At 35.3% G+C, this 27,622-nt stretch overlaps 1 protein-coding gene across 2 annotated transcripts in view; it reads right to left on the reverse strand.

Annotated features, from left to right (window-relative positions):
• The window catches only part of LOC134530242 (protein limb expression 1 homolog), a 229,074-nt gene extending 206,893 nt beyond the window's left edge, over window positions 1–22,181 (reverse strand). Inside the window, exon 1 of one of the 2 annotated variants that reach the window (XM_063364922.1) lies at window positions 21,623–22,181. In XM_063364922.1, coding sequence (XP_063220992.1) covers window positions 21,623–22,169 — 547 coding nt within the window. In that variant the 5' untranslated portion in view covers window positions 22,170–22,181. The remainder of the gene's footprint in view (window positions 1–21,622) is intronic. The other variant, XM_063364921.1, reaches the window with a different exon arrangement.
• Between the last annotated feature and the right edge of the window lie 5,441 nt (window positions 22,182–27,622).

Below are 27,622 nucleotides of genomic sequence, written 5' to 3' on the forward strand. Positions count from 1 at the left end.
TATGTAAAAAAATAAGTTATTTTATGTAGCACAAAATATTAGTTTTCTCCCATCGTGAGCACAGTCGTTTAAATTGTGAATGAGAACTGTGAACTAAAGATTATAATTACTTGTTCTACCTCCTTGTAGTGCTTTTACCGTAAATGGAAAACATTAATTTATATTTTGTTTTGACTTTTTATTCAAGTTATTAGATTGACCTGTATGTGTGAATACACTATATAATTTTGATAACTTAAGACCTTTTAGGGTAAGGTGTGTTGGGCGGGGGAGGGTTTTATCAACTTGACCGTTAAATGGAAATCACTAGATTTGAGAACATTGAATAATTTAAATTTCAATATAAGAAATAATATTACTCATATTTAATATTTTTATATGTATTTCGGTTCATACTCAAAATTTCATTTTATTTTGGGACTAAAAAGTATAACATAAGTATTAAAAATAAATTAAGGTTTTTGTCCAACAGCCAAATAATGCATCACAGCTGTGTTTAATTAAAGGTGGGATGCTTAATATCATTCGTCTTAAATTTTCTGTCAGTAGTAACAATATGATGTGTAATATATTTTCAATCTTTAAATTTAGAATATAGTAAATACGTATAATTTATGATATAGTCATTTCGAAAATGTTTTACGAACATAACTATATGAACTTAATAATAATAATGAACTTAAAATAACTAATCGTACATACTTCAGGATATAATCAGTCTTTACAGATTTGTGGTGGATTATAAGGTTGTTGGACGAAACTTAAATTTATATTAGTTTTTTATTTAATTTTTAGTTTATTCAACGATAAAATTATGTCTGTTTAGTTTTTTAACTTTACGTTTATTTTACTGTGTTTCATTTCTACCTCGAAAGTAATATAGTTTGTACCGAAAAAATTCAGGAATTTTTGTCGGGCATATCAGCAGAGTTTTTTGTGTGTCGTTCGTTACAATTACAATACCTTTATTGATTAAAATGCACAGACGGATGCACCGATCATAACAGAACACGTTAGTGAACACAATTTTTGATTTTATTCCATATATTTAAATGTACATATTATATGCATGTGTATAAGCACACATATACATGTAGGACGCCTGGTACTACTAAATATATGTGAAATAAAATACTGTTTAGTATTTTTAAGTCCTAGGCTATTATCAACAATTTATTTTACATAAATTTAAGAATGTATAGTTAGGTAACTTGTTGATTATGGCATAGAATAATGACAGTTCATGCATTTTCCAGGCTGGCTGGAACAAGACTCTTATGGGACGGCGGGTTTCTCATAGAGGTGTCGGGATTCAGTCATCCATGTGACACAAATTAATATAGCCCCATCAACAACATTTTGGTTCCAGCCTTACATAAACCGAAAATCCATTGTGAATGTATTTAGTTCTAGATATAACTTTTGAATTTTAGAAATATTTGACAACGGTTTGCATTAAAATACTTAGTATTAAATATTTTGATTCGTAATGGTATCAAGCAAAGATTTGAAAATTTTTTCCAGATATAATTTTTATTGATTAATATAATTATCACAGTTACATTGAAATCATACATTGTTACTTATCAGAAAACCAAGTTTTGTTAAATAATTAATATAAGTATTTAACTTGATTTAATTAGTAATTATGTTGTTACATCTTCTAAAAATATTATTATTAGGATAAATATAAAGTAAAAATGTTTTCCCTCCTATTATTAAATATTATCAGATAAATGACACAACAATTTTATGTGGGCTAGACGTTTGCAGGAAAAAAATTAAAGTTTTTATTTTAAACCTTTCCCTAATGAACAACCAACACTAACGAAAATTAAATGCAAATTAAATAAAATTTTTTTGCAAAAACGTTATGGTTTTTTTTAGAAAGTATTTTATTACACAACTGAGAAGTATCGATACCTATGATTACATTACAAAACAACAATAATTTACAATAATTATTATTAATTATTAACAAAAAATTATATGCTTAACTAAAAGTGTGAACATTCAACAGATACTTACATTTACTATAACGCGTATTTTAAGAACTACAATAATGCAGCACTACACAAAACTAAACAATCAATTAGTACTACTAATAGACTACGGAATGTTTGCACGAAAACCATACTAAGTTCTGAAGCAAGTGTACCTGCTTAAGTAAGTTAATTTGAATTAATTTATATATGTTTAGCAGTTTTCAGTACATTATATAGTTCAATCTTGAGTCATTCATTTGTCAAGTTTAAGGTAGCTAAAGAAACAAAAAATCGTGTAAATATTATAACTCTATAACCTCTATATCTGTAATCAAAGTCTCTACAGACTCTGACCTGACTAAAATGTACCCCTAAAATATTTTAGTCGTTAACTTTGATAGAGATCAAGACAGAAAATTACACATAAACACAAAACACAATTATAAAGGAAGTCAGTGAGTAAAAATAATAATAATAAATAAAAATACTCATTAGAACTGTGGGAGCTGTGGGTAATAACCATAACCATGGTAATGATTTGCCCCGAGATAGATATACTGTGCCCCTACAGGTTTAAGGGGAAGGGGTGAAATGCTATAATTTCCAAAATTTGGTAAATTAATGCTTTTTAGTTTTTGAAGTGTTTCCGTTCCAAAAGTTTGGGTTATCGTGGAAAATGTGCCAGGTAAGGTGTAAAGCCCCAAAATTGTGAAAATTAAATTAATTTGAATTGCATGCCTAAATGGACTATGTCATTTTAATAACTTAAAGCTTTATTGGTAAGAAGGAGTTGGGGGTGGGTTCAACTTGACGCATTCGCTGAAATGTCTAGATAACGTGTACTTTAATCATTTAATGAACTAAAAATTAAAAAATTTAATAAACTAAAATTTAAAATAAGGTTCTTGTCCAACAGCCAAATAATGCACCCGTATGTATTGTCCCTGAAAAAAAAGTATTGTGAAAACAGATTTGCTTAAAGCGAATTAAATTACATTTTGCGAACATTGAATTTTGATGAGCCATTCTATTAAGGTAAATTTACTTTTCAAATTAATCCAAACTTGTTTTATCGAAACTCAGTGTATTAGTCTGCGTATTTTAATGTTGTACATTTCTCAAGTTAAGTTTGACCAATTTCAGTGATTGTGAAAACAATCCCAAGTCGGTTTGTAGTGTTCATTAAAATGCTAAGGAGAAGACGAGTAGACACAGGTCGTCTAAAACAGCCAAATTTTATTTTAAATTCCTGCAATTTACAATGCGTCTCGGCAGTGACGTAACTTGGCTTGTTTCTAGCCGGGGCAAGAACTCATCTTAGCGCCCCTCCTCCCCCGCCCCCTCTTTTTCTTGCTATTTCAAACCGACCAAACCAAAACTCCCTTCACCCCACCAAACTCCTATCGTCACCCATATGAATTCCATTATTTCAACGTTTTTTTGAATACGTAGATTTAATGCATTTTTTTTAATTACTGCAAGTTGGATAGGCCTAGTACGCGAAAGATACCAGTTTTTTTTTTTTTTAATTTTACGCTAAACGTGTAGGTATTTTTCAGTACAAGTAATTCAGTTCATCTGCCCTCCAATGTGTTTTAGACTACGATATTCAAATAAATATCTCCAGTAAAAATCGCAATGGCAGTTTAGCGCCCGGGCCACAAGCCCCGCCTGCCCCCCTGTAGTTGCGCCCCCGTGCGTCTGGCCTTTGCGAATACCATCTACAAATTACAAGGCCAGTCGTTTTAAGCTGGCGGGATAAACTATGAGTTTTTGTGTTTCGCGCATGGACTACTGTATTTCCCACGTTTGCATGCCAGAATACCATTATCTTTGTTTATTTATGCACCAGAAAACAAACACAAAACTAAGTGTACCAGAAAGCTTTGCGTTGAATGTTAAGTGCATTTATCTTTCTTGTAAATAAAAGTTTGAATTACAAACAGTTTCTTATAGTAACAAAAAAAATCAAACAGTATACGATGCAGCTAATGCTATCGATTTCAATTGTAGTTGGATGGTTGATTAGGATTGATATTTGCTTAGGAAGAGCTATAATCAAATCAATTTTAGGTGGTACGAAGTTCACCGGGTCATCTAGTTGACAATATAAATTGACAATTTAACGTATTTACGATTTAAATTAATACAGATGATAGTGATAAAAATACGGAAATGTGTCCAATGTTTACAATAGTGACAGAATTAATTAAAAAACTATATAACGAAATTTGTTGAATAACCTAAATTGAGAAACAAGTAATAAACAAAGCAATTAATTTGAATGGAAAAAAAGGCATGGGGTGCTTTTTTACCATTAATATCTATTCGTTTGGATAGTCTCATGAGAATGAAAGAAGAGAGCACCTCATGCCCTATTTTTTACTTAAAAATTGATGGTTTTGTTTATTACTTTATTCTTACATTAAACTTATTAAAAAATATTACCATAATCAGAGTTGTTGTATAATTTGTCACTGGTGAAAAAATTACTTAAATTTAAAGTTTTTTCTACTTTTATTTTTATACATAAATGAAAGATTTAAACATTTTTTTTGATATAATGTTATTTGTCCCCAAAATCAACAACTTACGATCTAAGTTAGCTTTAACCATTCTTGGACTCTGGTTTTAGATGTACATAACCTACTTGCATGTTTCATTGTTATATGTATTTTTTAAAACGATACTTTCGTCTCTTGATAGTCATAGACAAATAAAGGCGTCTAATGAGGTTGTATTGAATGTTAAGGAAGTGTTAAACTAAGAAAGTCGGGTTAACATATTTTTGTAACATATTTTTCTAACCCTTTGTGGTTTTTAATCACAATACACTTACACAAATATAGTTTTCATATACAATACACACGCATAGTTTATTTTAAATTTATAACTGTAAATAAAACATGTCAAAAAACTGTATGTTTCTTTACAAATAAACTCTTACACTTAAACTCACTTGGACACACAAATATAAACATAAATTTTTGTATTTGTACATAGCCTAAACATTTACCGAGGTCTCCCGGTAACTTCAAATTTGAGGCTTGACACATTTTTAATCGTTAGGCATTCAATTTATAACTTAAAATAAATCATAAACACATCAACCAGACTTGGATAGCACAAAGATGTTTGACGAACGCGACTTAAGTAAACAAGTACACCAAAGTGACAGTGAAACATTCATTGATAAGCAATTTTATTTTAAAACATCTACAAAATGGTTTCCTCTATATGAAAAAGCTGTACAAGTCAAATCACACTAAGGGCCGGTATTATGACCCTCGGCTAAACCTCCGGCTAGAATTTATCTTCCGGCTAGCGCTTATTTTCGTCTTATGACCCTCAGCTCACGCCTAACTCCAAGATAAAGTTTCGGCTACGTTATACTGAGGATGGACCAGCGGCTAGCTGCTTAGCCGGCGGCTAAGTAGCAGAAATAAAATGGCGGGCGAGAAATCAGGCGAGGTTAGTTGTTGCCAGTGAAAGTGATGATGGCTATTTGGGAATTTTCAGCGGAGTTTATGCAGGATTCGGCGAAATTATTTAATTCTGTGCTCAAAATGCATTTGTTCGTGCATCTAAGTTCGGTTAAAAATTACGTGATATGATAATGTATGTATGTATGTATGTATGTTTGCCTATCGCCGAGTCGTAAAATAATTTTGTGTTTAATATTTCTAGGAAAGCGACATCATAAATATAATATCTGTATATATACTTAATCATTTTATAAATACGTAAATGTACATGTGTAAGGCTAAAAACGTGTGTTAATCTACTGTATGTAATTCTAACTAATTCGTGTGTTCGTGAATTTGTAGTTACAATATTTATATTCGGGACAAATGTAGTTCTAAAATACGCCAGATGTGGATCAATTCTGCCAAATTCCAATTAAATGTGAAAATAAAGAATATTTTCCCCCTTCCTCTGTCCTTTCTCACTCTCACAAACACTGTTGACGTTAGCTCTATCGGCCAGCTCTATCCGGCCGCCCGAAGGTTTTGGAACAAAAACGGTATTGTATGTTATTTACCACACGTAAGGCAAAGTCTGTCGCATTTTTTTATATTTCTACATCAAATTTGCCTTACGTGTGGATAATAACATACCATGCCATTTTGGTTCCAAACCTGACCCCTTCGGGCGGCCGGATAAAGCCGGCCGATAGAGCTAACTTCACAGTACACAAACGACACACCAAAATACACATAAGTGAAAATTAAACTAATGTAGTATCTTGGGACAAGGTCTACATTAATGGAATATTAGAGAGACTCAAACGGAAACATATTTGTGTGTAGAAACTTAGTTTACTTGGTCTTTTAAATTAACGTAGCATAACCTAACACAGATAGTATTTCGAAATAGGTACAGGAATATAATTTACAAGGTAAAAGAAAGTTATAAGGAATGCAAAGAAAGTTACATGTCAATGTAATATTTTTTTTAAAATCATGATGTTATCTAATTTTGTTTCAAGATAAAATTTACGACATAATTTTCTTGTCGCAAAAATCAGAATTACGAGTCCTATATCACACATACAAAAAATACGAACAGCTGACTATCAACACAGTAGGAGAGAGCTGTGTTGTAACACTCATAAAACAAATGTTACCAAATTCTAGTTAATTTTATTACCAACATACGCAATATAAAACCAGAAGCTTCGTGTTGTTTCGGTTAGCCAGCCGCCGGCTAAATATGGGTCATAATACACCACTCGTTCCTTAGCCGGCGGCTAGCCTTATCTGTCGGCTGGCTAGCCGGAGGATTTAGCCGAGGGTCATAATATCGGCCCTAAGAAAAGAAAAAGGAACATTTTTTACAAGTCATATCGTGGAATATAACTATACAACAGCACTGAAAAGGATGACATTCTGATTTTGGAACATTTGGGGTCGTTAGTGTACGATAAGCACAGCGTAGGCAGGCCCTATCTAGGGATATTCCCCTGGGCTACCGTTCATTCTTTTTGGGTGGGTTTTCCAGCTTCAACAACGAACAATTATTATACGTTTACAGCTAAAGGTGGAGGGAGGTGGAGTTTCCCGATCCCATTCACAAGTTATTCACAGAAACTCGACAGGGGGTCTAAGGCGCGAGGAGCTTTGCGTTTCCAGGAATATTGGGACAACATTCCCTCCCGAGAAAAGCAGGTCAAAATGTGTTGAATATGAGTACAATGACAGAAGTGATTAAGGTGGAAAGGGGGCGGGGGTGTGTGTGAAAGGATTTACTTGTCACGGCAGGGAACTTAGCAACAATAACGGGATGGAGGCGCGCCTTCATCTGGCTGGGGTTTTTGTCTTCTGCTCTAAATGCTTCTTCTGGCTCAACTATTGACACACAATAAATACACGGTGCTGCAGAAAATTATATCTGACTGACAACTACAACACTGCTGTCCATTTATTCGATCGAGTTCATGATAATATAAGTAATAATATGATGGCGAATTTTCAATGCTAGGTAAAATCTTAAAACAATAGGTTTACACTACAAATACAAAACAAAATTAATCCACGTATTACTCTAAACTTAGTACGGGCATAAACCTGCTGTAATTTATAAGGGTAAAACACGACACGTTTCCAGTGCAAAAAAAAAAAGAGAGAGAAAAGAAAATGGCATTGCATATGCACCAGTTATACATGTTTTCACAAACTATTCATGCATTAGATAAGCCACGAAGTGGTCATTTTAACGAAGTCCTATGAAAATTCCTTTTTTCTTTCTTTAGCCTGTCTTTGAGGGTAAGTTCTTTGATTGCATACATGAACAAACACTTCCAGGTAAGACAAATGAATTTTTTTACCTTCAAACCTTTGTCAAAATATAAACTCGTACCATATCTAATCGTACTTAAAAATATTACTAGGAACGTATATTTTTTCCAAATTTAAAATTAAAAAAGACTAATTTTGAGTTGTGCATAGCAAGATCTTTACAAAAAGGTTTTGCTGTATTTAATTCGCTGTTTTTTTTTGCTGGAATAACGATGTAAGTGCTATAACATTGTGACTAATCGTAGCCATGAATGCATTTTATTGCACGTAAGTTCAAACCAAAAAAATTTTAAACATTGGATTGTGCATTTATTTATCCATTTCACAAACGACTAATTTGGCGCAGTTTTATCAATAAAACGAATTAGATAACTCTAAAATAAATTTTTAAGTACCAGTTTTTTAATATCACTCACTATTACAAATAACCATGCAATAGAATCAAGCCAGTAATTTTGTGTTTCTGAGAAACAAATGTTTTGTATTTTAAGTTCAGAAATAGCTATTGTTATAATTTAATTAAAGCTAATTTAAATGGCCGTTATTATTTCTTATTTTTATTTAGATATATTCAAATATAGATATTTTTAAAACTAAGATTATGAAAACTCTAGTTAGAAATCGCTTCCAATAACACACGCCAATTATTCAGATCATAGTTTTAATTTTTGCTTGAATTGGGGAAATGCAAAATTTTTTTTTTCATTTTCTGTTATTTATATTTATAGAACATTTGTCTTCAAATGAATTTGATATATGGAAAGGCAATAAGTGGATAAACAAAACTAGATTAAAAAAAATTGTCTCAGACGTGAGCACTAATGGCCAAATTGGTTATCAATTTTCAACTAGACGATGTAAAAAAGGGACAAAATGAAAAATCGTATAAAATCTCTGCCATAATGCACAACTGAATGTTCATTCGCATTCCACACAATTTGAAAAAGAATCATAAATAAGAAACACAACTTAGAAGTCAAATAAGTAAAAAATTTCCATTTGGTGTGTTTCTGAGTGATATGTTTATAAGTTGCATGTTTCTAAGTTGTGGCAGCACTGCGAACATATCTGATCCAAAAAAGAATATCACATTCAACAAAATAAATATTTTTCCACAATTTCAACAAGTTTATTTGGGAAAGAAATAAAATACATAATAAAAAATGTATTGTTGATAATATCTAATAAAAAATTGACGTAAAAATTCCGTGACATCTATTTCAACATTGCACTTCACAGAAAATTTTTTTTTTGCGAAGAATGATACTTGATCAAACGAAACTTTTTGTTGATTAAATCTGATCTAACGATGATCAAACGATTGACATATAGGAAATTTGAAATTTTATTTTCCTTCCCTGATATAGTAAAGTGGGGGTGCTAACTACGCATTTTTTAAAGCATGCTTAATTGTCAAAGTTTGAAACTTGATCAAACGAAACTTTTTGTTGATCAAAACTGATCTAACGATGAGCTAACGATTGACGTAGAGAAACTCTGAAATTTTCATTTCCTTCCCTGATATAGTAAAGTGGGGGTGCTAACTACGCACTTTTTAAAGCATGCTTAATTGTCAAAGTATGAAACTTGATCAAACGAAACTTTTTGTTGATCAAAACTGATCTAACGATGATCTAACGATTGACGTAGAGAAACTCTGAAATTTTCATTTCCTTCACTGATATAGTAAAGTGGGGGTGCTAACTACGCATTTTTTAAAGCATGCTTAATTGTCAAAGTTTGAAACTTGATCAAACGAAACTTTTTGTTGATCAAAACTGATCTAACGATGATCTAACGATTGACGTAGAGAAACTCTGAAATTTTCATTTCCTTCACTGATATAGTAAAGTGGGGGTGCTAACTACGCATTTTTTAAAGCATGCTTAATTGTAAAAGTTTGAAACTTGATCAAACGAAACTTTTTGTTGATCAAAACTGATCTAACGATGATCTAACGATTGACGTAGAGAAACTCTGAAATTTTCATTTCCTTCACTGATATAGTAAAGTGGGGGTGCTAACTACGCATTTTTTAAAGCATGCTTAATTGTCAAAGTTTGAAACTTGATCAAACGAAACTTTTTGTTGATCAAAACTGATCTAACGATGATCTAACGATTGACGTAGAGAAACTCTGAAATTTTCATTTCCTTCACTGATATAGTAAAGTGGGGGTGCTAACTACGCATTTTTTAAAGCATGCTTAATTGTAAAAGTTTGAAACTTGATCAAACGAAACTTTTTGTTGATCAAAACTGATCTAACGATGATCTAACGATTGACGTAGAGAAACTCTGAAATTTTCATTTCCTTCACTGATATAGTAAAGTGGGGGTGCTAACTACGCATTTTTTAAAGCATGCTTAATTGTCAAAGTTTGAAACTTGATCAAACGAAACTTTTTGTTGATCAAAACTGATCTAACGATGATCTAACGATTGACGTAAAGAAAACTTTAGTTTTCAAAAGTGGGGGTGCTAACTACGCACCGGTGGGGTCGGTGGCAGACGAAACGACGGACAAGGAAATCTTGATGCACCTGGAAGCGGGAGATGATTTGCGTGTGCACGGAAAGAGGAGGGGGGGGGAAGTGACTGAAGGCACGAATATACGTTTCCAGCGGCACGCGCAAGGGCTGTGATGAACACAAGGGGGCGGCGGGATAACCCAAACCGTCTCCCCACCCTTTTCAACAGTGCTTCGCGTTGCCCACCGATTTTGACCACCACTACTAAGAATGAACTACAGGTACAATGAATACCTTCCTCTCCTGCTGCCATCAACTCACGAAAATATAAAGGTGGCGAAACGCAGCCATCATTCAAAAATATGGCCGGCTTGAAAATGAATACTAAACACGAATATATTTTTGTTTGTTATGCTACTTTAGGCGCGTTATGAAAATAATGATGAGTGAATTTTTACAATGCGTGTGCAGCATAAACTAAAATTGTCAGGATAAAAAAGGCAACATACAAATAAAAATTATACATGTAATTTTAAATCATATATATATTTCAATTGATTGATATCGAATACTGGTCCATATATCTAAAAATACATTTATTTATTGTTAATATTACAGACAGAAATTGACATCGGCTCAGTTTCTGTGTGTTTGTGTACTCATATTTCTTGTTAATTGTTGTGATTTCTCTATGGCAAACGTTGAAACCAGCAATGTCGCATTTCCATTAAAATCGTTTAAATCAAACTTCTCCGTTGCAAGAATCATTCAAGTAACATAAAAAAAACCGTTATTGTACTCTCCTTTTACCCAATTATGATTAGGACGGCTTGCAAAGTCATGGCTCGAGCAAAGAATTTGCCTGGCTTTTATTTATTTCCACTGTTCAAACTGACCTTCAGATTCGTTTGGTCCCGAGGAAAAGATATTGTTTCATACAATTACATCCACCTGAATACACGTGCATACACATACTTGGGAAGGATTTTCAAAAGGTAAGGTAAGACAGGTAACAGTTTCAATGTAGTGTCGTAATAAACACGAGTTGAAGACGACAGGACCGTGCACCCAAGTCTCGTTATTTGCACAGCATTCGTTACTTTTGCAGGCAATTCCCTTGAATGAATCCCCTTGCAGCACAAATGACAACGTTCCCAGCGGACGAGTTAACGCACCGTCGCCTCTACTCCCACCCCCACCCCCCACCCCTCTTTCTCACTTTCCCCAGGGCATCCGCTCGGCAACCATCAAGTGTCCCGCTGTCCGCAGCCCCCCCCCCCTCCTAATTCTTTTTTTTCCTCAACATAAAAACCAGGTCCTTTTTTTTTTTCCTATTCTCCCTTAGTCATGGTTTTATTCCCCACGCGCATGAACCATGACGGCCGACGAAGGCGACGCCTGACACTCCGGATGCTCGAAGACATTGTCGTCGGTGCCTCCGAGGTTTCGCACACGGACACCTGCCTGCGGCCTCTTGCCAACCTCCAGCTCCCTTACCAATGCAACGCGAAGACAATATCTGGCGATTTTTTTACGTGACAACGTCTAATAAAACGACGAACGCCCGCTGCACGCACGAAAAAGAATGACTCATTGTCCCGTTACGCTCATTGTCCAGTTACGCTCATTGTACGCTTGCGCCGCATCTATCTCTCTTCCACTCGATTGGAACAACCATCGATTTGACTTTTTCCGAGGCACATTAAACTTGAAACACTCCCATTCGTTTCCTACTTTTCCTATCATCGTCCTATCCTTAAAAGAACAACACAGATTGGAAGAAGTTAAATAGCAAACATGTATACAAGTTAGGTATAGTTTAAATAATCTCTTCGTTAAAGTAATAAACATATTTGAATTAATGAGTGCAGATAAAAGTAAATTTATCAATTAAATTGTAGATTTCATTTCACGCCTTCTTTGTATCCATACAAAATAGTGATAATTCAATAAAAAGGTTTCAATTTTATTCATAACAGTATGCAATCATTTCTTCAATGTTTTGTTATGACGTCACGTTAAACTATCGTCCGTAAACCGACTTTACAGACAACCAATTTTTTACGCCGTAAAACAGCTTTTTGAAGTGAGGCTTCTTTGGGCGCGATGGGAGTAAAATTTCGAGGCCGAATTTTTAATCAACGAATTTTTTTTTTTTTCCTAACCTAAGTTTAAAACTAAGTGTATTGGGAGGGGTCCGGGTTAGGGAGAGACTCTAAGTGCGTCTCAGGCCGAAGCCTATACGCTCTAATCATGCAGGGGGTACCATGCAGAGAAGGGAACATGCATATGTGCTAAGGAGGGCGATTGGCCAGCCATGGCAGCAATTGGCGCCATGACTAACTCCCCTCACTTGACTATACTAGACTATACTAGATAAGTTGGGCCCAGGTAAAACCTGCATAGACACAGGGAAAACCCTGGGCACTGACATGCGGGATGCAAAAATTCATGCATTAATTTCATGCTGGTTGGTTACGGGAGTAGAAGGATGGCTCAGGAAGAAGAGTTGGAAGAGTAGAAAATGTCTACTAAGCAAGGGCGGGCACTTGGACATTTCTGTCCGCATTTTAGGTTTGGTAGGACTGGTTTTTAGGGGGCGACTTTAGTCGTTTCCCGCCAGGCTGCCAGCCAGCCAGTTTAATCAACGTCTGACGCTCAAAGGAAGGAGAGTAGGTTGCGGACGGTGCAGAGAACTTGTCAGGCTCCAATGTCTTGAGCGGGCTCCACGTGGTGGCGTGCGGCTCAGGTTGAAACCTGCCGTGCTGCAGGGATAGAAGGGTCGCCCGCGCCTGACGCCACCCCGACTTCGGCAGAGGGCAACACACCGGGGTTTGAGCTTATTGTGCACCGCGCCACGGGTCATATTCGCAATGAAATTGTGTTATTTCAAGGAGGTATTATTTTAATTACCCGTGTAAATCAGTACTGTTAAACAGTGTTTACATGGTATCTTTGAAAGATTTTTGCAATGGGAGTGCATGACTTGATGTAAGTTTTTGGAGATACGCCATTGCTAAGAACTTTTTCTGTTGAAGAAAAACTAAAATAAAGAAATAAAAAAATAAAAATACCCAAAAAAGACAAAAAAAACACAAAATTAAGCAAAAAATTGCTGTTGTCAACAAGGATATAAACACCACAAAATATTCCGTAACAGGAATATGGTCAACAAACAAAGAAAAAAAAACTAACAATTTCTGAAGTGAAACTTCATTGGGCACGATGAGAGTAATTTTCAATTACAATTTCAAGCCAGAATTTTAATGCAATCGTGTAACATTGTTTTGAGACACTTTTCTGACGCCAAAGAGAGATAAAGAGAGTACTTAATGTCGAGGTTTGAATTGCCAAAGAAGTTTCACTCCTAACACGTGTACTGAGCTACACGCGCTATTTTTTTTTTTCCAATACAAATATGACTTGGTTGCGTGAGAGAAACATTTCTTGGGCCCGCGTAGTCAAGGTTTTTTTTTTGTGTTAGTGAGGCGGGATGATAAGTGCGAGCTCGGCGGTATTTCTAACGCGGTATCGCCTTTAAGCGCAGTCTTCTGGTCGTTTATAGGACAACTGTGAGATTTGAGATGTAACTGTAAATATGGCGGCGAAATGAAGATAAAGGTTTAACGCAAGTCCCTTGAGTGCTTTCAAGAATCCCTGCCGGATGTTTCATGCCTTAAAGACTATTCTGCAAACACGCTTTTTTTTTATAGCCATTTTCACTTTTATATAAATACTTTTTGAAAATGAATGACTTAAACAGAACTACTCATACACCCTCGACGTATTATAACATGCTTTTAGTAAACAGATTTCACTAGGATATCTTAAGCAGTTTTCAATTCGCGTGTCTTTTTCTAAAACTCTGCACAACGTATGTGCTTTAAGATTATGTTGCAGCGCATTTTATTTTGTTAAAATCCACTTATATCCACAGTAATTGTCATTAAAATAGTGCAACTACTTTCTTAAGGACGAAGTTAGCTACTACTGCTGAAAATAAAGTTTCTGTAACAAGTCAGATGATTATTATTACCCCAAATAAATAATAATGTTCAAATAATCTATATTAAAAAAATTACTACCAATTTAATACCTTTGATATTCTTTTTATTTAACTAATATTATCTATATTATTATCTTTTATTACATTAATTTAATTTAAATATTGTTTTGACAGAAAAAAGTGGTTTCACAATGTACAGACGTTTTTACCGTTGAGTTCTTATGAGGCGGACACAGACAATGGCTTGGACTGATAATTTTTTTCTTTTGCTCATCGCTCTACCATTGGCTAACAATTTGCCAGCATACCCTTTTAATTAAATTGATTTAAACGACACGTGTGTGTGTTTATATTCAGTATTTAAATAGACCCACAGTTAAAAAATAAATAAAAATGTAGCAATTGGACGCAGTGTATATCATAATTAGGGATGGGCCGGTCGAATTCTTGAAAAGAATCAAATTGATAGTGTTCGAAAGATCTGAGATTCAAGACAAAGGTTTCAAAAAAATTTATGGAAGAAATGTATCAAACTAAAAATATATATATTTGAATTTACCACTCTGAAGTTTATTAGGTCTATTTGTGTTTTTCTTTAAACCTATCCGGTTACCTTTTCGCACGAATTTTTACGTTTAATGTGTAATTACATATGTAAAATAAAATTACAATATGTAATTACTGATTCGAGAAACTTATTTCATAAATATAGACCAAAAATTTCGCAGATTCATTTGGTATCGGGCTGAAATTCATAGACCTACGTATCTGTACCCACATATTCTTTCCTATTGGCTGATTCCTTACTGTGGAACCTCCCCATATTTGGAGTGAGACAGTGTGAATCGGCAGCTATACTGCTACTGGTAGTTGACTGGCCCACATTCGTAGAGGGGTGTGTCCATACAATTGTGATCCAATCATCAAGCCAATGCAAAGTATACATGTTTGCAGTTTACCTTGCGACGAAACGAATCCGCGAAATTTCCGTGTCCATTAAAAGGTTAAAATATTTCAAAACAGTTAATATTGTAGGCATATTTCGAAGACAGACTACCTATTGCAACCGTTTCAGTTATATCACATTTTTAGAGATACGATTATTGCAGTGATTTTGCACAAATCCCTTCCCAACCGTTACATAGAATATGGTAATATAAAACCTCTGACAAGTTCGTTAATGGGCATAATCCCACCAAAGGGTTGGAAAAAAAACCAGAAAAATCGTTATTAACTTCCATAAGGGTGGAACAGGAATCAAGGGACAAGTGAATCTCTCAGTAAGAACATCATCAAATCCGTTCAAATTATTTGTAAATATTATAATTTTTTTACGTTATTATTTATTTTAAATATTTAAATATTTACTTAAACATTACTGCAAGGGCTGAAAATAACAAGGGTTGACAGATAAAAAAATTTTTTCATTACTTTTTAGGTATACTATAAAATCCGTTTAATTGCAAATATTTTTAACTTTTTCGAATACCTTTGGCTGAAACAATTTTCAATGAGAAGAACTATTAAAGTAAAAACCTGGTTTTGAATATTAAAAAATCATAATTTCCTTCCTATCAAATTCGTTCGTTTTTATTATAAACCATCTTAATATATAACATTATCTTAGAACTTTGTCCAAAGAAAATATATATACGACCACGTATTAGTGCAAGGAATGAAAAACGGTGGTTGAAAGTCAAAAATTATTAACTACCTAAGTAGGCATAGTATGAAATAATCAATTAAATGCTGGATGCATCGAGTTAAAACATTCGAAAAACTTTCGCTGTGTGGAATATGAGAAAATGTTTAATCGATCATTTTGGTTTATTGGAGAACATATACGAAGATGTTATGTACATTAAGTCCATAAAATGTTCCACACGTTTATAGAAGTTTCCAGGACATTTCCAGAAGAAATAAGTACCTACTTGGAAATCTACCTACGCTTGTAGGCTGTGCTGAAAGGGATATTTTTTTTCTATTCCTAGTACATTATTTCAATGAGACCTATATTTGGATCCGAGGTCCTCTTTGTGATTCGATTTCGAGAAAATTGTAATTTATCCCATTCCTGATTATAATATACTGCCTACGAACTTTCAAACACTTTCTGTGTCCGTTTCTCGGACATAGCCCTCACCACGGATGGCGAACCAATGGCAAGCGTGACAATGGTGGCACGCGACAAAATCATTCGGGCACGCCAATAATTAAGGAATCTATGCACTTTATCGCAAACAGTACCAAAGTACGAGCCTAATATAAGATATTTAGCATCCAATTTGCAACAGCAGAAATCACAATAACCTCTTTTATTTTATTTAAATAAAAATAAAACAGTAAACATTTCGATTGCTGTACAAAATTCGAGTTGCAAATAAAGAGTTTTTTTTAGTAAATAGCATCGTGTTTTAGTTTCATCCATTATTAAGCGTATTATCACTAAATCAAGATTCTTTCTATGATGGCAAGTATTAGTCACTTTTTTTCCCATAAAAAATAGCTCGTTTACCAATAAAGGTTCGCCATCCCTGGTCTACACATTGCCTAGAGCTTTGATAACCTCATAAACGTCAAACCACGTGTGCCGTGACACACGTTCGACAGTTTAGGTAAATAAACTGTTCAAAGTTCCGACCACAAATATTTTACTTCGCAATTTGCGTTCGCACACTATCCAAATATTTACTCTACGGACGGATACTCCCAGCGTACATATTTCACTTACTTTAATATAATGATTTGGGCAACTCTTCCTATAATAAACATTTTGACGACTAGGCCTTATTTGCTACGAAATATTTCTAAGTGGTTAGTCTTATTGCACGCTATTTGACATATTTTAAATCAGCAAAACATATTCGCAAACCTATTGGCCTAGTTAAAATGCGTATTTTCTTCCTACGTGACAAGGCAATATGTAAAATATATCAATGAAATATCAATTAACGTTATTTTGCAAACTTTACTTGGATTGCATAATTTAATGAAAATTAACTAAAGAAAATTAAACGCGGAACAAATCCTTCATTACGGACATTATTCGAATACTTGGTAAGGCCTTTGTTCTTTGTTGTTCGTTGTTTTTGGCCGGAGTTTGTTTGAATAATAGAACTACCAACGTTCGAGAACAGCTTTCATGAAAGCTATGTGCGCCAACTTCAGACTGGCTAAAGTGGTAAATACCTGTAACGATGAAAAATATCTTACGATGGGTATTTCCGTTCCCAAAGAGCTAAAAAAAACCATACGCGTGGCGTAATCTGCATTCATACAGCGTTGCGTTCGCCACACATGCCGGTAACTTCAAAATTATAGCTAACCATAAGAGTTCGTCTCTTATGCATTCGTTAAAATCACACGGCAAAACGCGAAGGTTTAACACACAGAACAATCTAACTCACTCGGTTGGAAAACTTTTTTTTTTCCAAAGGTCATATTTTTAATACGTTTAAACTAATGATATGAGTGATGCATATAATGTGTAATTTGTGTAGCAACTTAACCTTAATCGTACGAGACATACCTACCCTCACTTTGTTTTGGATTACAAAGGATCTCTTTTCAATCCCTAAAATAAATGTGATTGTAATGAGTTGATTGAGAAGCATCTTGAATTACAGAGACCACTTACTCAAGCCACCAGTGACACTGCTGTTTACCTACAATAAAGTTATCACCCCACTAAAAATTCTTGATTCTAACAAACAAAATCATGTTAGTTTCTTTATATTCGTTGTTTCACATGCCTTGTTTTGGATTACAATTATTTAATTTTTTTTTTCATTAAATACTTTTGAAAAAATAACGCTGAAACATGGTAAGCAGTTCGAAATTTGCAGTGTTTCTAAGCTGCAGCAATAGGTCGCAGTTACTAGCTAGCAAAAGACTACCTACATATTTTCTGTCAGCAAAAGCTCTACTGATAGTTTGTTTTTTAATTTATAAACAAACAAAAAAGTGAAATGTATTACGTGATAATGCGTAAAAATTTTGTTCCGCAATTTGCATTAAGGAATTTTTTTTTCACAGTTCAATACGAAAACTTGTGAACTCATTCGAAGCAAAGGTCGATTGTGCATGTTCAACCAGTTTAACACGTGAAAACAATGTTCATACCTTAATGCCTTGCTGAAATGGGAACGTTTTAAACGATAAATACTGAAATTGATTATGTTTTTAGTTCAGTATGCTTAATACGATAAATGCGGCACATACGCAATTATAGACTTCAGGATACACACTTTATATATAAACTTTTGCTGACACAAGATCTGATACTGTCAACGGCCACTGCATCACAAATAAGATAGAGATCATACGCCATGCTGAATACACATCACTTCTGCAGGCCTTTTAAATACTTAAGTGAAAGCAAATTATCTTAGTACAAAATTACGTTTATTCATGCTTTCGTGTTCAGAATTATGTGTGGAAAACCATTCACAAGTAACGAAGTAGATTTTAATCACTTAATTACTTGGCAAAGCTTCACGACTTCCACAAGTCTAATTCGTTGTCGTCCCCAACACGACAGTAATTTCTGCAGGAATTCTTCACATTAATAAGTTTATGACAAATTTCAAGTATATACCTTTACCATGTGCTATCGCTACTATTATAACTTTGATAAGCACACATTACAAATTAGAATTTTATGCAAGGTAGTGTTGATTGGTAGGAATGCATAGTGTAGTAACATACTCTTACCATCAAAACCACTCTCATTTACACTTACGTATTTTATTATATTTCAGAGTATTAATCAAAACATAGTTATTAGGAAATTTCATTCAAGAACTTTTGGCGTACGCGTATTCATTTAAGTAAAAACTGATAGAACAGAACCAAATAACCATACAACGATTAATGTTTATTTTCTAGTGAAATTATTTCATTAATGTAATAAATCTTGTAATTTAAATGTATCATCAGTTTTACATAACATGTGTGAGATTTTGTAATAATGTGTCAAAGGATATTTGCGAAAATCCTCTAATGTGACACACACATGTACTCCACTAATATCATACGGTAATGTCTGCTTGAATGTAAATTTAATAACATATGATACTGTTACATGGATAAATGAAAAAAGATAAAAATTTCCTAATGGATTTTTAAAAATAATGTTTATGTTTCAAATGCTCAAGGGCAAACATTATAAATGATAATATGTTTTACTAATGTCACTCCAGTATCTGACATCACTGAATTTGAGAGAGTTGCTGTGAAGTTAGAACACGCCTTAACGCTATGCCTAACAATAACTAACTATGCGATGTAACCAGGGGCGTAGGAACCGGGGGGGACAGGGGGGACGTGTCCCCCTGAACTTTTTGGGTGGAGGGGACTGTCTCCCCAACTTTCTAGACCGTGATATTTTTATTTTATAATATTATTCTGCCCAACTTTATTTGTAATTTCTTCACTAATCAAATTTTATCTTAAGGAAACAATAATAATTTTAACATCGATGTATCCAATGGTTAGATACAAAAACTGCTTAACAAGTGCTATTTTGCACTTTTAAAATCCAAATTTTCCGGTGGAGGAACCCCGGACCCCCCGTCTTAGTAAGAGGGGAATGGGTTTACATGACATCAAAATCATTATTTGTCCCCCCAAACATTATGAACACAGCTACGCCAATGTATGTAACGAGTGTATTGATGCATACAATTTATCAACTTAATTCAGATTTTTAACAAAAATTCAAGCTTCAACAATCCCCTGGAACGTTCAGTATTATTTTTCAGTGACAAGAAAACAAAACGCATTTGCCGAGTGAGTGTGTTTCAAACAAAACTCTATTCATCGAAAGCCTGGTTGTAAGTCTAGATTTTGCAATCAAAGTTTTGAATCATGCCAGTGGGCAAGATACACATATAAGGCGTTTCTCTGGAAGGATATTAATTATTCCTCTATTTCCTGTTTCTTACGCATAATAGTTATTCCACTTTTTGTTTATATTAACATTGAAAGGAATCAACGATTTCCTAATTTTATTTTAATTTGGCACATGTTTTAATTATACATTAATAGGATGATCATAAACCCCAAAATTCCTCCTTTGTACATGAGCTTTGTATGGATATATCTTTTTTTCGAATTTTTTTATAATTTTAAGTCTAAAAAACTGCGCAGAATTACTTTTAATCAGGGATATAATATAGGTACTTGTCAAGTAAATATTAGAACAGAATGCGTCGATTGCTGATAAAACATTTTAGAACCTAACACCGAACAGCTTATTTTCCAATAGTATATTTAGCACTTAGTATATATAAAAATATTAACGTGTTAAAAATACAATTTTAATCATTTAAACAAGAGCGAACTTCTGACGAAATTCCAAATATAAGCAAACACACGTCTTTGTTTTAAAACAGCTGATTTTGACAGTTGTGCTAGCACATCTCTAGCAAATGACAGCCCGATGCGGAGAGGTTTGCAGTGATGGTTCCGAACAGCGGGCCGACTTGCGATCGACAGTCGACCTCCGAACTGCCCTGGCGCACGCGGCCGCAGAGACCGCCCCGCCGCGCCTCCAGCGCCGGACGCATCGCCGCAACAGCCCCGAGTGCAACGACACGCTGCAACATTGTTGCCGAGTTAAACCCCCTCCCCCTGGCCGCACTCGCTCTTCTTTCCCTGTCCTCTCTCGCTGGGTTCACGCGCCCTCCAGCTGATGTTCCCAGCGACGCACTGGCCGCGAGGGGAGAGAACAATACACGAAACGAATCGCCTAAAATGCCAACACGCCGAAGTAAACAAATCGTGAAAATGCATCAGTGGTAAAAAAAAAATCACAAGACTTTGCAAAATAAAAAAATTAATAAATGAGAAGCAGAAATTACGATACAAGTATGACAAAATCTTAATAAAAACCCACTGACAGGAGGTTGTTACAAGAGAACGTTATGGGTTGGTTTGAAGGCCAGGCTGCGTTTTATTTCCGGCACGTGTTAATGGTCCCGATCTGTCATGCGTTTCCGCTGCCTCCTCCGATCATTCGACGGGCATTACAGATGATTATCTCAAAATATACGAACGCTGCCACCGCCCCTCTGGCGACAGATACACAGGCCAATTAAAATCCAGGCAGTTGTCTTCCCAAAAAAAAACTTCTGTCTATACATGCACTTATCAGACTTAAAAATAAAATAAAAATCGCTGCCTACGCCAGCAGTTTAATAATAAACTTTTTAAGATCATTAAAAAAAAAATGCATATCCTGAAAAGTTTTAATCTCTGTCAAGTGCTAGTTATCGACAAATAGAGAAACGGCGTATGTGTCGTTACCGAAGGGTTAAAGGTTGCAGGATGGGGAGGGAAAAAAAAATCGCGATGGACTCACCTCTGCCGTAACCCTGCGTGTGTTTGGCGAAGCTGTTGACGACGGCGTCGACCGCCTCCTTCAGCACTTGCTTGGCCCGGGCGTCAGGCAGCGTCGCGGCGCCCGTGTGCCGCAGCGGTGCCGGCGGCGCCTTTGTCTTGGCGTGCATCGTGGTCCAGCTCGCGGAGGAGGCGGGGATGTGACTGAACTCTCGCCGCTCGCCCGCCGCCTGGCACAGCGCTGACAACACTGAGCCGCGAGGTTGCCTGCCTGCCTCCTCGCCTTGTCTGGGGTCGCCCGCCCAGTCCACGCACGCATACATGCAGCCGGCCGAGCGCGCAAGCGCGCACACACACACATGCAACGGGCCGACGGGCCTTCTCTCTCTCCCTCCCTCCGCGCCTTTCCGCCTATCACTCGCGGCTGTGCCCACACGCCTATTTACAATTGCACTTCGACGTCGGCGATCGGCCACACGGACAAACAAAAAAAAAAGCGAGACGTGGCCTGCCACCAAAACTTCAACCGCAGCGGTAGTTCGTACAAAGTCGGTCGCACGACATCGCATTGCAGCAATTCGAGCAGTGCTGCCATCTCTCCGGCGTCTGGCGAGATGCGACAATCTACCTGGTGCTGCTACCTAGCGTGAAGCTGTGTAACTTCAAGACCATTTTGTTCGCAACGGAATTGGAAATCGTCCGCATATTGGCTGCAATAAATCCTTACCCAAGACCATAAATACATGTTACTTAAGGTACAGAGTGACCTCCATCATCTACCCAGTTAAGGGTAACCATATTTTCGTTAATCCAAACAAAATAAATTACAAGAAAAAGACATATTTTTTAGTTCCTTTGAGACAAATAATTTTTAATGCCGTCAATAAAAAAAAAAGGGGGGGGGGGTAGAAATTAAGATTACCATGTGTTATGCTTGTGGGTAGATCTGTGTGTTGTAGTTTATCAATACCACTGTAATCGTGTTGGTGACACACAATAAAAATGATTTATAATAGTATTGGTTCCACTGTGCCTCTTCATTTTCTCACGGTTGGTTGGAACAAATGCTTTTTGAACTATCATTAGTATTTAAGTTAAATATTTTCAATTTTCAAGTGCCAACTATAGTTCCTCGTTCAAAGCCATTGACGAATGAAATGTTCACAATACGAATGACGTGTATCAATGCCTAACAAACCGTCAAATTTTAGTATTCATAAATAACCATCTATACAGAGGGATCGTATCGTATCATAGCATTTGCTTGGTTTATTTGACTTGACATGCATCTACATTTAACTGAAATGGATAGTACTCTATGAACGCATCTCATAAACACCTTATGCAATCACTGCTTACAACCTGCCAATAGAATTTTCAAAATCACTTGATGAGATAAAAAAAATTGTTTGTCTGTAAAGTCGGTTTACGGACGATAGTTTAACGTGACGACGTCATAACAAAACATTGATGAAATGATCGCATACTTTTATGAATAAAATTGAATCATTTTTATTGAATTATGTATCACTATTTTGTATGGATACAAAGAAGGAGTGAAATGAAATCTACAATTTAACTGATAAATTTACTTTTATTTGCACTCATTAATTCAAATATGTTTATTACTTTGACGAAGAGATCATTTTAAATATAACTTTTATACATGTTTGCTATTTAACTTCTTCCAATCTGTGCTATTCTCTTAATGATAGGACGATGATAGGAAAAGTAGGAAACGAATGGGAGTGTTTCAAGTTTAATGTGCCTCGAAAAAGTCAAATCGATGGTTTTTCCAATCGAGTGGAAGAGAGATAGATGCGGCGCAAGCGTACAAATAGCGTAACAGGACAATGTGCGTAACGGGACAATGAGTCATCCTTTTTCGTGCGTGCAGCCGGCGTTCATCGATTTATTAGACGTTGTCACGTCAAAAATGATATAAGTATGTAATAGTTTACATATGTAAGGTACTTGGAACCCAATATAATTATAAAACTGTTTTAATATATTTCCATATAATGAATGTTACTGTTGTCTATATTAAAATAAGATAGAAGATAATTATATTCGGACTCGGTACGAAAGTTTGAATTTTTATTTCAATATAATCTTTGATGATCATAAATGGTAAACGACTTCTGACGAAATATCCGGTATTTCACCGCATAAGCTCCTTTAAATCCGCCACAGCTCAACAATATACGAACCATAATATCGCAAAACAATATTGTAATGTTATAGAAGTAGAAGAACAAAAGTGAGTAACCATTCGGCATTGAGTTTGATTCGGGCTGGGGGTTTGAGGGGAATATGTTTTCCCTCTTCGAGTGGTCGGTTGGTTGCACTCGCTTTTTTAGAAAATAGATTTGTCAGGCCGGGCTGGGTTGGTGCTCGACAGTTCCATAGAGTCTTTGTTCCCGCAGTCTCGTATGTCGCATTCATATGCCACATACGGTATGCGTATGATTTACATTTAATTTAACAACCACCATTTGCTTTGGCACCATTTTTAAAACAGTTGATATGTTAGTATTATGATATGAAGAGAACTCAGCTCAGTTCGTCAATACTAACCTTTTTCAAAAAGCAATGAAATGTAGATTCAGATTGTAACGGTAAATTAAAGTTTATTACTCTTTTTAAGTTTAAAGTATTTTTTTGTTTATGTTTAACAATATGTGTAAATTAAGACGTAAAATTTGACACCCATGCCCTTGGTCTGCTGCCTGCAGACTGGAGGGGTTCACTAAAGTATTTTTAAAATATTTGTAAAATATGGGTAGTAAGTCCATTGTTGGATTTTTTTAGTGTATTTGTTTGGAGATTTATTCCAAAGGATTACTGCTATATGCTATTAAAAATTACCAATACAAATTTGTCAATACCAATATCAATTCGGTTTCAGGGACTTCAGAGGACAGAGCTGGTGAGGTTCCATCAGATGATAATATTTATATGAAGTAAGAATTATATAAGAGCAAGAGAGACAACCAAAACCAAGTACATACATAGACTTCTCAGAGACCCAACTGTTGTCCCTGCAACAACAAAACAATTGGTGACACCTGGTGATAGCATTGCCAACTTTTCGTGTTCTAGTCAGCCATAAATTCTACCAGATAGATTTCCCATTCAAAACCTCTCAATCAAAAAGTTGTGTTTCCAGAAAAAATTGGTACAAGATCTTTACTTGGCTCCATATTGCTGGATCTGAAGGGGTAAGCTGCCTTTATTGTATGAAATATGCTCTGTTATGTTAAAACAAAGATCTTGCTACTAAAGCAGATTCAGCATTTAATGGGAAAAGGTTCAAAAATGTGGGGGAAAAAGCCATAGAAAAATTGCTTATTCTCAGGCTGTTCTGAGCCAAGCTCACATAAAAGCACCAATTTTGGAGAAACTGTCACACCTTAAGGCTAAACAACAAGAAGTAAATTGCTTTTGAGACATGAATTACTGTTATCAATAATTGACAGTAATTAATTACTGTTATCAGTAGTCTGAAATACCTTGTTGGGCAAGGATTAGCTATTAGAGGGCATATAAGAGTAGTGAAAGACAAGCCTAATTAAAAATTGTAACTTCAAAAGGAATGTAGAAGTTATACCCATTCTGATATTCAAAATGAACCTATTGAAATAATGGGGAGAGAAATTATTCTAAGTATTGTTCAAAAAATTAAATCAACAAAATCCATTGATTTACACTGTAATTTGTAATGGTACAAGGGGCATTTCAGGGGACGAGCAAATACGTTTTTGTGTAAGATGATGTGATGAGAATTTAGACCCACATGAGAGTTTCATGGGGTTCTACAAAATTTGGTATTTGTGGTGCTGATGTAGCAGCACTAATTTTTGACAATCTGTGCAAATTGAAACTACCTATAGCTAACCTCAGTGGTCAGACTTATGATGGAGCAGCCAACATGAGTAGAATTCACACAGGGAACAAACACTAATAATTGAAAAAACAGCCATTGGCGGAATTCATCCATTGTGGAGCTCACTATGTAGTTTGATCATGAAAGAAGGCTGTGAGATCTCAATCACTGTTCAAAGTACCTACCATGGAGTCCGCTTATCAGTTATGAATCCTTTTTTGCTTACACAAAAGCTAAAGATGAGTTCATGCGTGTTATTGAGGATGCAGCTGATGGACCAGTTACCAATATTGCTAAAAATCAATCCTGTATGTCCAACACAGTGGCTTTACAGGCGGTCTCAGAGCATGTAAGTTTTAGATAAGTACCCATTAGATCTTAAGACTCTCAACCAACGAACCAAACAGGGGTATGGGGGAGCTAATGGCTTAATGAGTGTGTTTGAGGATGGTAAAACATATCTTGGTTTGGTGATGGAAATTGAGGTCATTTAATTTCTTGAAATTTTGAACAAAAGTTTTCAAAGAGAAAAAAAGAACTGTTTCTGGCCTTTGTTCTGCAATAGAACATGTATTTGATGGCCTTATTGCAATCAGAACTGAAGCAAAGTTTTCTTCTTTACTTGAAGAATGTCATTTGAAGATCTGCACTCTTGACTAAGAGGAGCTGAAATTCCCAAGAAAATTTAAAGTGCTCCAAAAATTATGTGAAGGAACCGAACTACACCATTTTCAATCTGTTGAAGAGATGTACAGGTGAGAATACTTTGAGATAATAGACACGGCTGTACAAGGACTTCAAAACCGGATCTTAGAAAAACGTGGAATGAAGAAACAAATGTTGATGGAAAATATTCTATTAAATACACAAAAGGTCTTGATGAGGTAGTCATGTACCCAGAAATTGACATTTATTTAATACAAAGTGAGCGTGACCTTTTCTGTAGGAAAAATGATGTAAAATGTGTTGCAGATGCAAGAAAGATTTTACAAAGAAGTTAAGAAAGCTTTTTTTTTAACATGGAAGCTTTAGTAAGACATGCTTATAAGCCCAGCATCCAGCTATGAAGCTGAATGTAGCTTCAGTGCCCTAAGACGGCTAAAAATGTATTTGAGATCCACAATGTCATTAACGAGGCTGTATGTCATGTTAACAAGCTGCTATTATATAAAGTTGAAACAAAAAAGGTCACCAGGATGTTTATATCTGCTACTGAACGAAGATGTAATTTGTTTGGAGCAGTTTGAAATTTTAGCAATAAATAAATGTGTTGATTATTTAATGTTTTATTTCATTTTGACATATATTATTAGTTTGTAATATTACTGTTTTGTTTCCTTTAATTTGAACTATATTCAAATTGTTTTGTTTTCAAAATCTTTATAAACACTAATTTTATTATGATTAAGATCAAGTCAAATAAAGTCTGTTTCAATTCTTTCACCCATTTATTTTTAAGTTTATTCTCTGCTAATTATTACTTAAATCATATTAGTATTTTTATTCTGTAAGAAAATAATCAAGATCACTGACTAAAAGGATATCAAATCTTAGTTTTGAGGTCAAATTTTGAAATAATTAGGCTCCCAGACCCTCTCCAGTACAGGGTATTCCATAACCTCCCAACCCCCGGATAGGTTGGTCCCCCCAAATTAATTTTTCCTAACGGTGCTGGTGAGTGACTTGTCTTAAGGGGTCTACTTAACTGGGCACATATAAGGTGTGCAAAGCTTCAAAAGAAACCATGCAATTTGAAAACTGCTCAAGATATCCGAGTGGGGTCTGTTTACAAAAAGCACAATGGGTAGTTCTGATTCCGTGACTGGTTTTTCAACTGTATTTTTAGGCGAGTTAAAAGGACTTAAAAATGTGTGCTTTCTGAACTTTTTAGACATGCAAAGCCTAGTACAGTTCTTGAAAGTACCAAGGGTCTTGCATTACACATTTATCTTAATTTCTCTGCCATATAATGGTTACTGCTCAAATCTCATAGTTGTCCTATGCACCACGAGACTGTGCGCTAGTTCAGAGAATTGTACTAAGAGGCGACACTGCGCTAGAAGAACAAGGCAGTGTCGCACTTATGAACCTGCCTCACTAACACAGATACACCCCTGACTTGGAAAGCCCCTAAAA

Source organism: Bacillus rossius, chromosome 3 (assembly GCF_032445375.1).
Source record: "Bacillus rossius redtenbacheri isolate Brsri chromosome 3, Brsri_v3, whole genome shotgun sequence".
Classification (NCBI taxonomy): Eukaryota; Metazoa; Arthropoda; class Insecta; order Phasmatodea; family Bacillidae; genus Bacillus; species Bacillus rossius.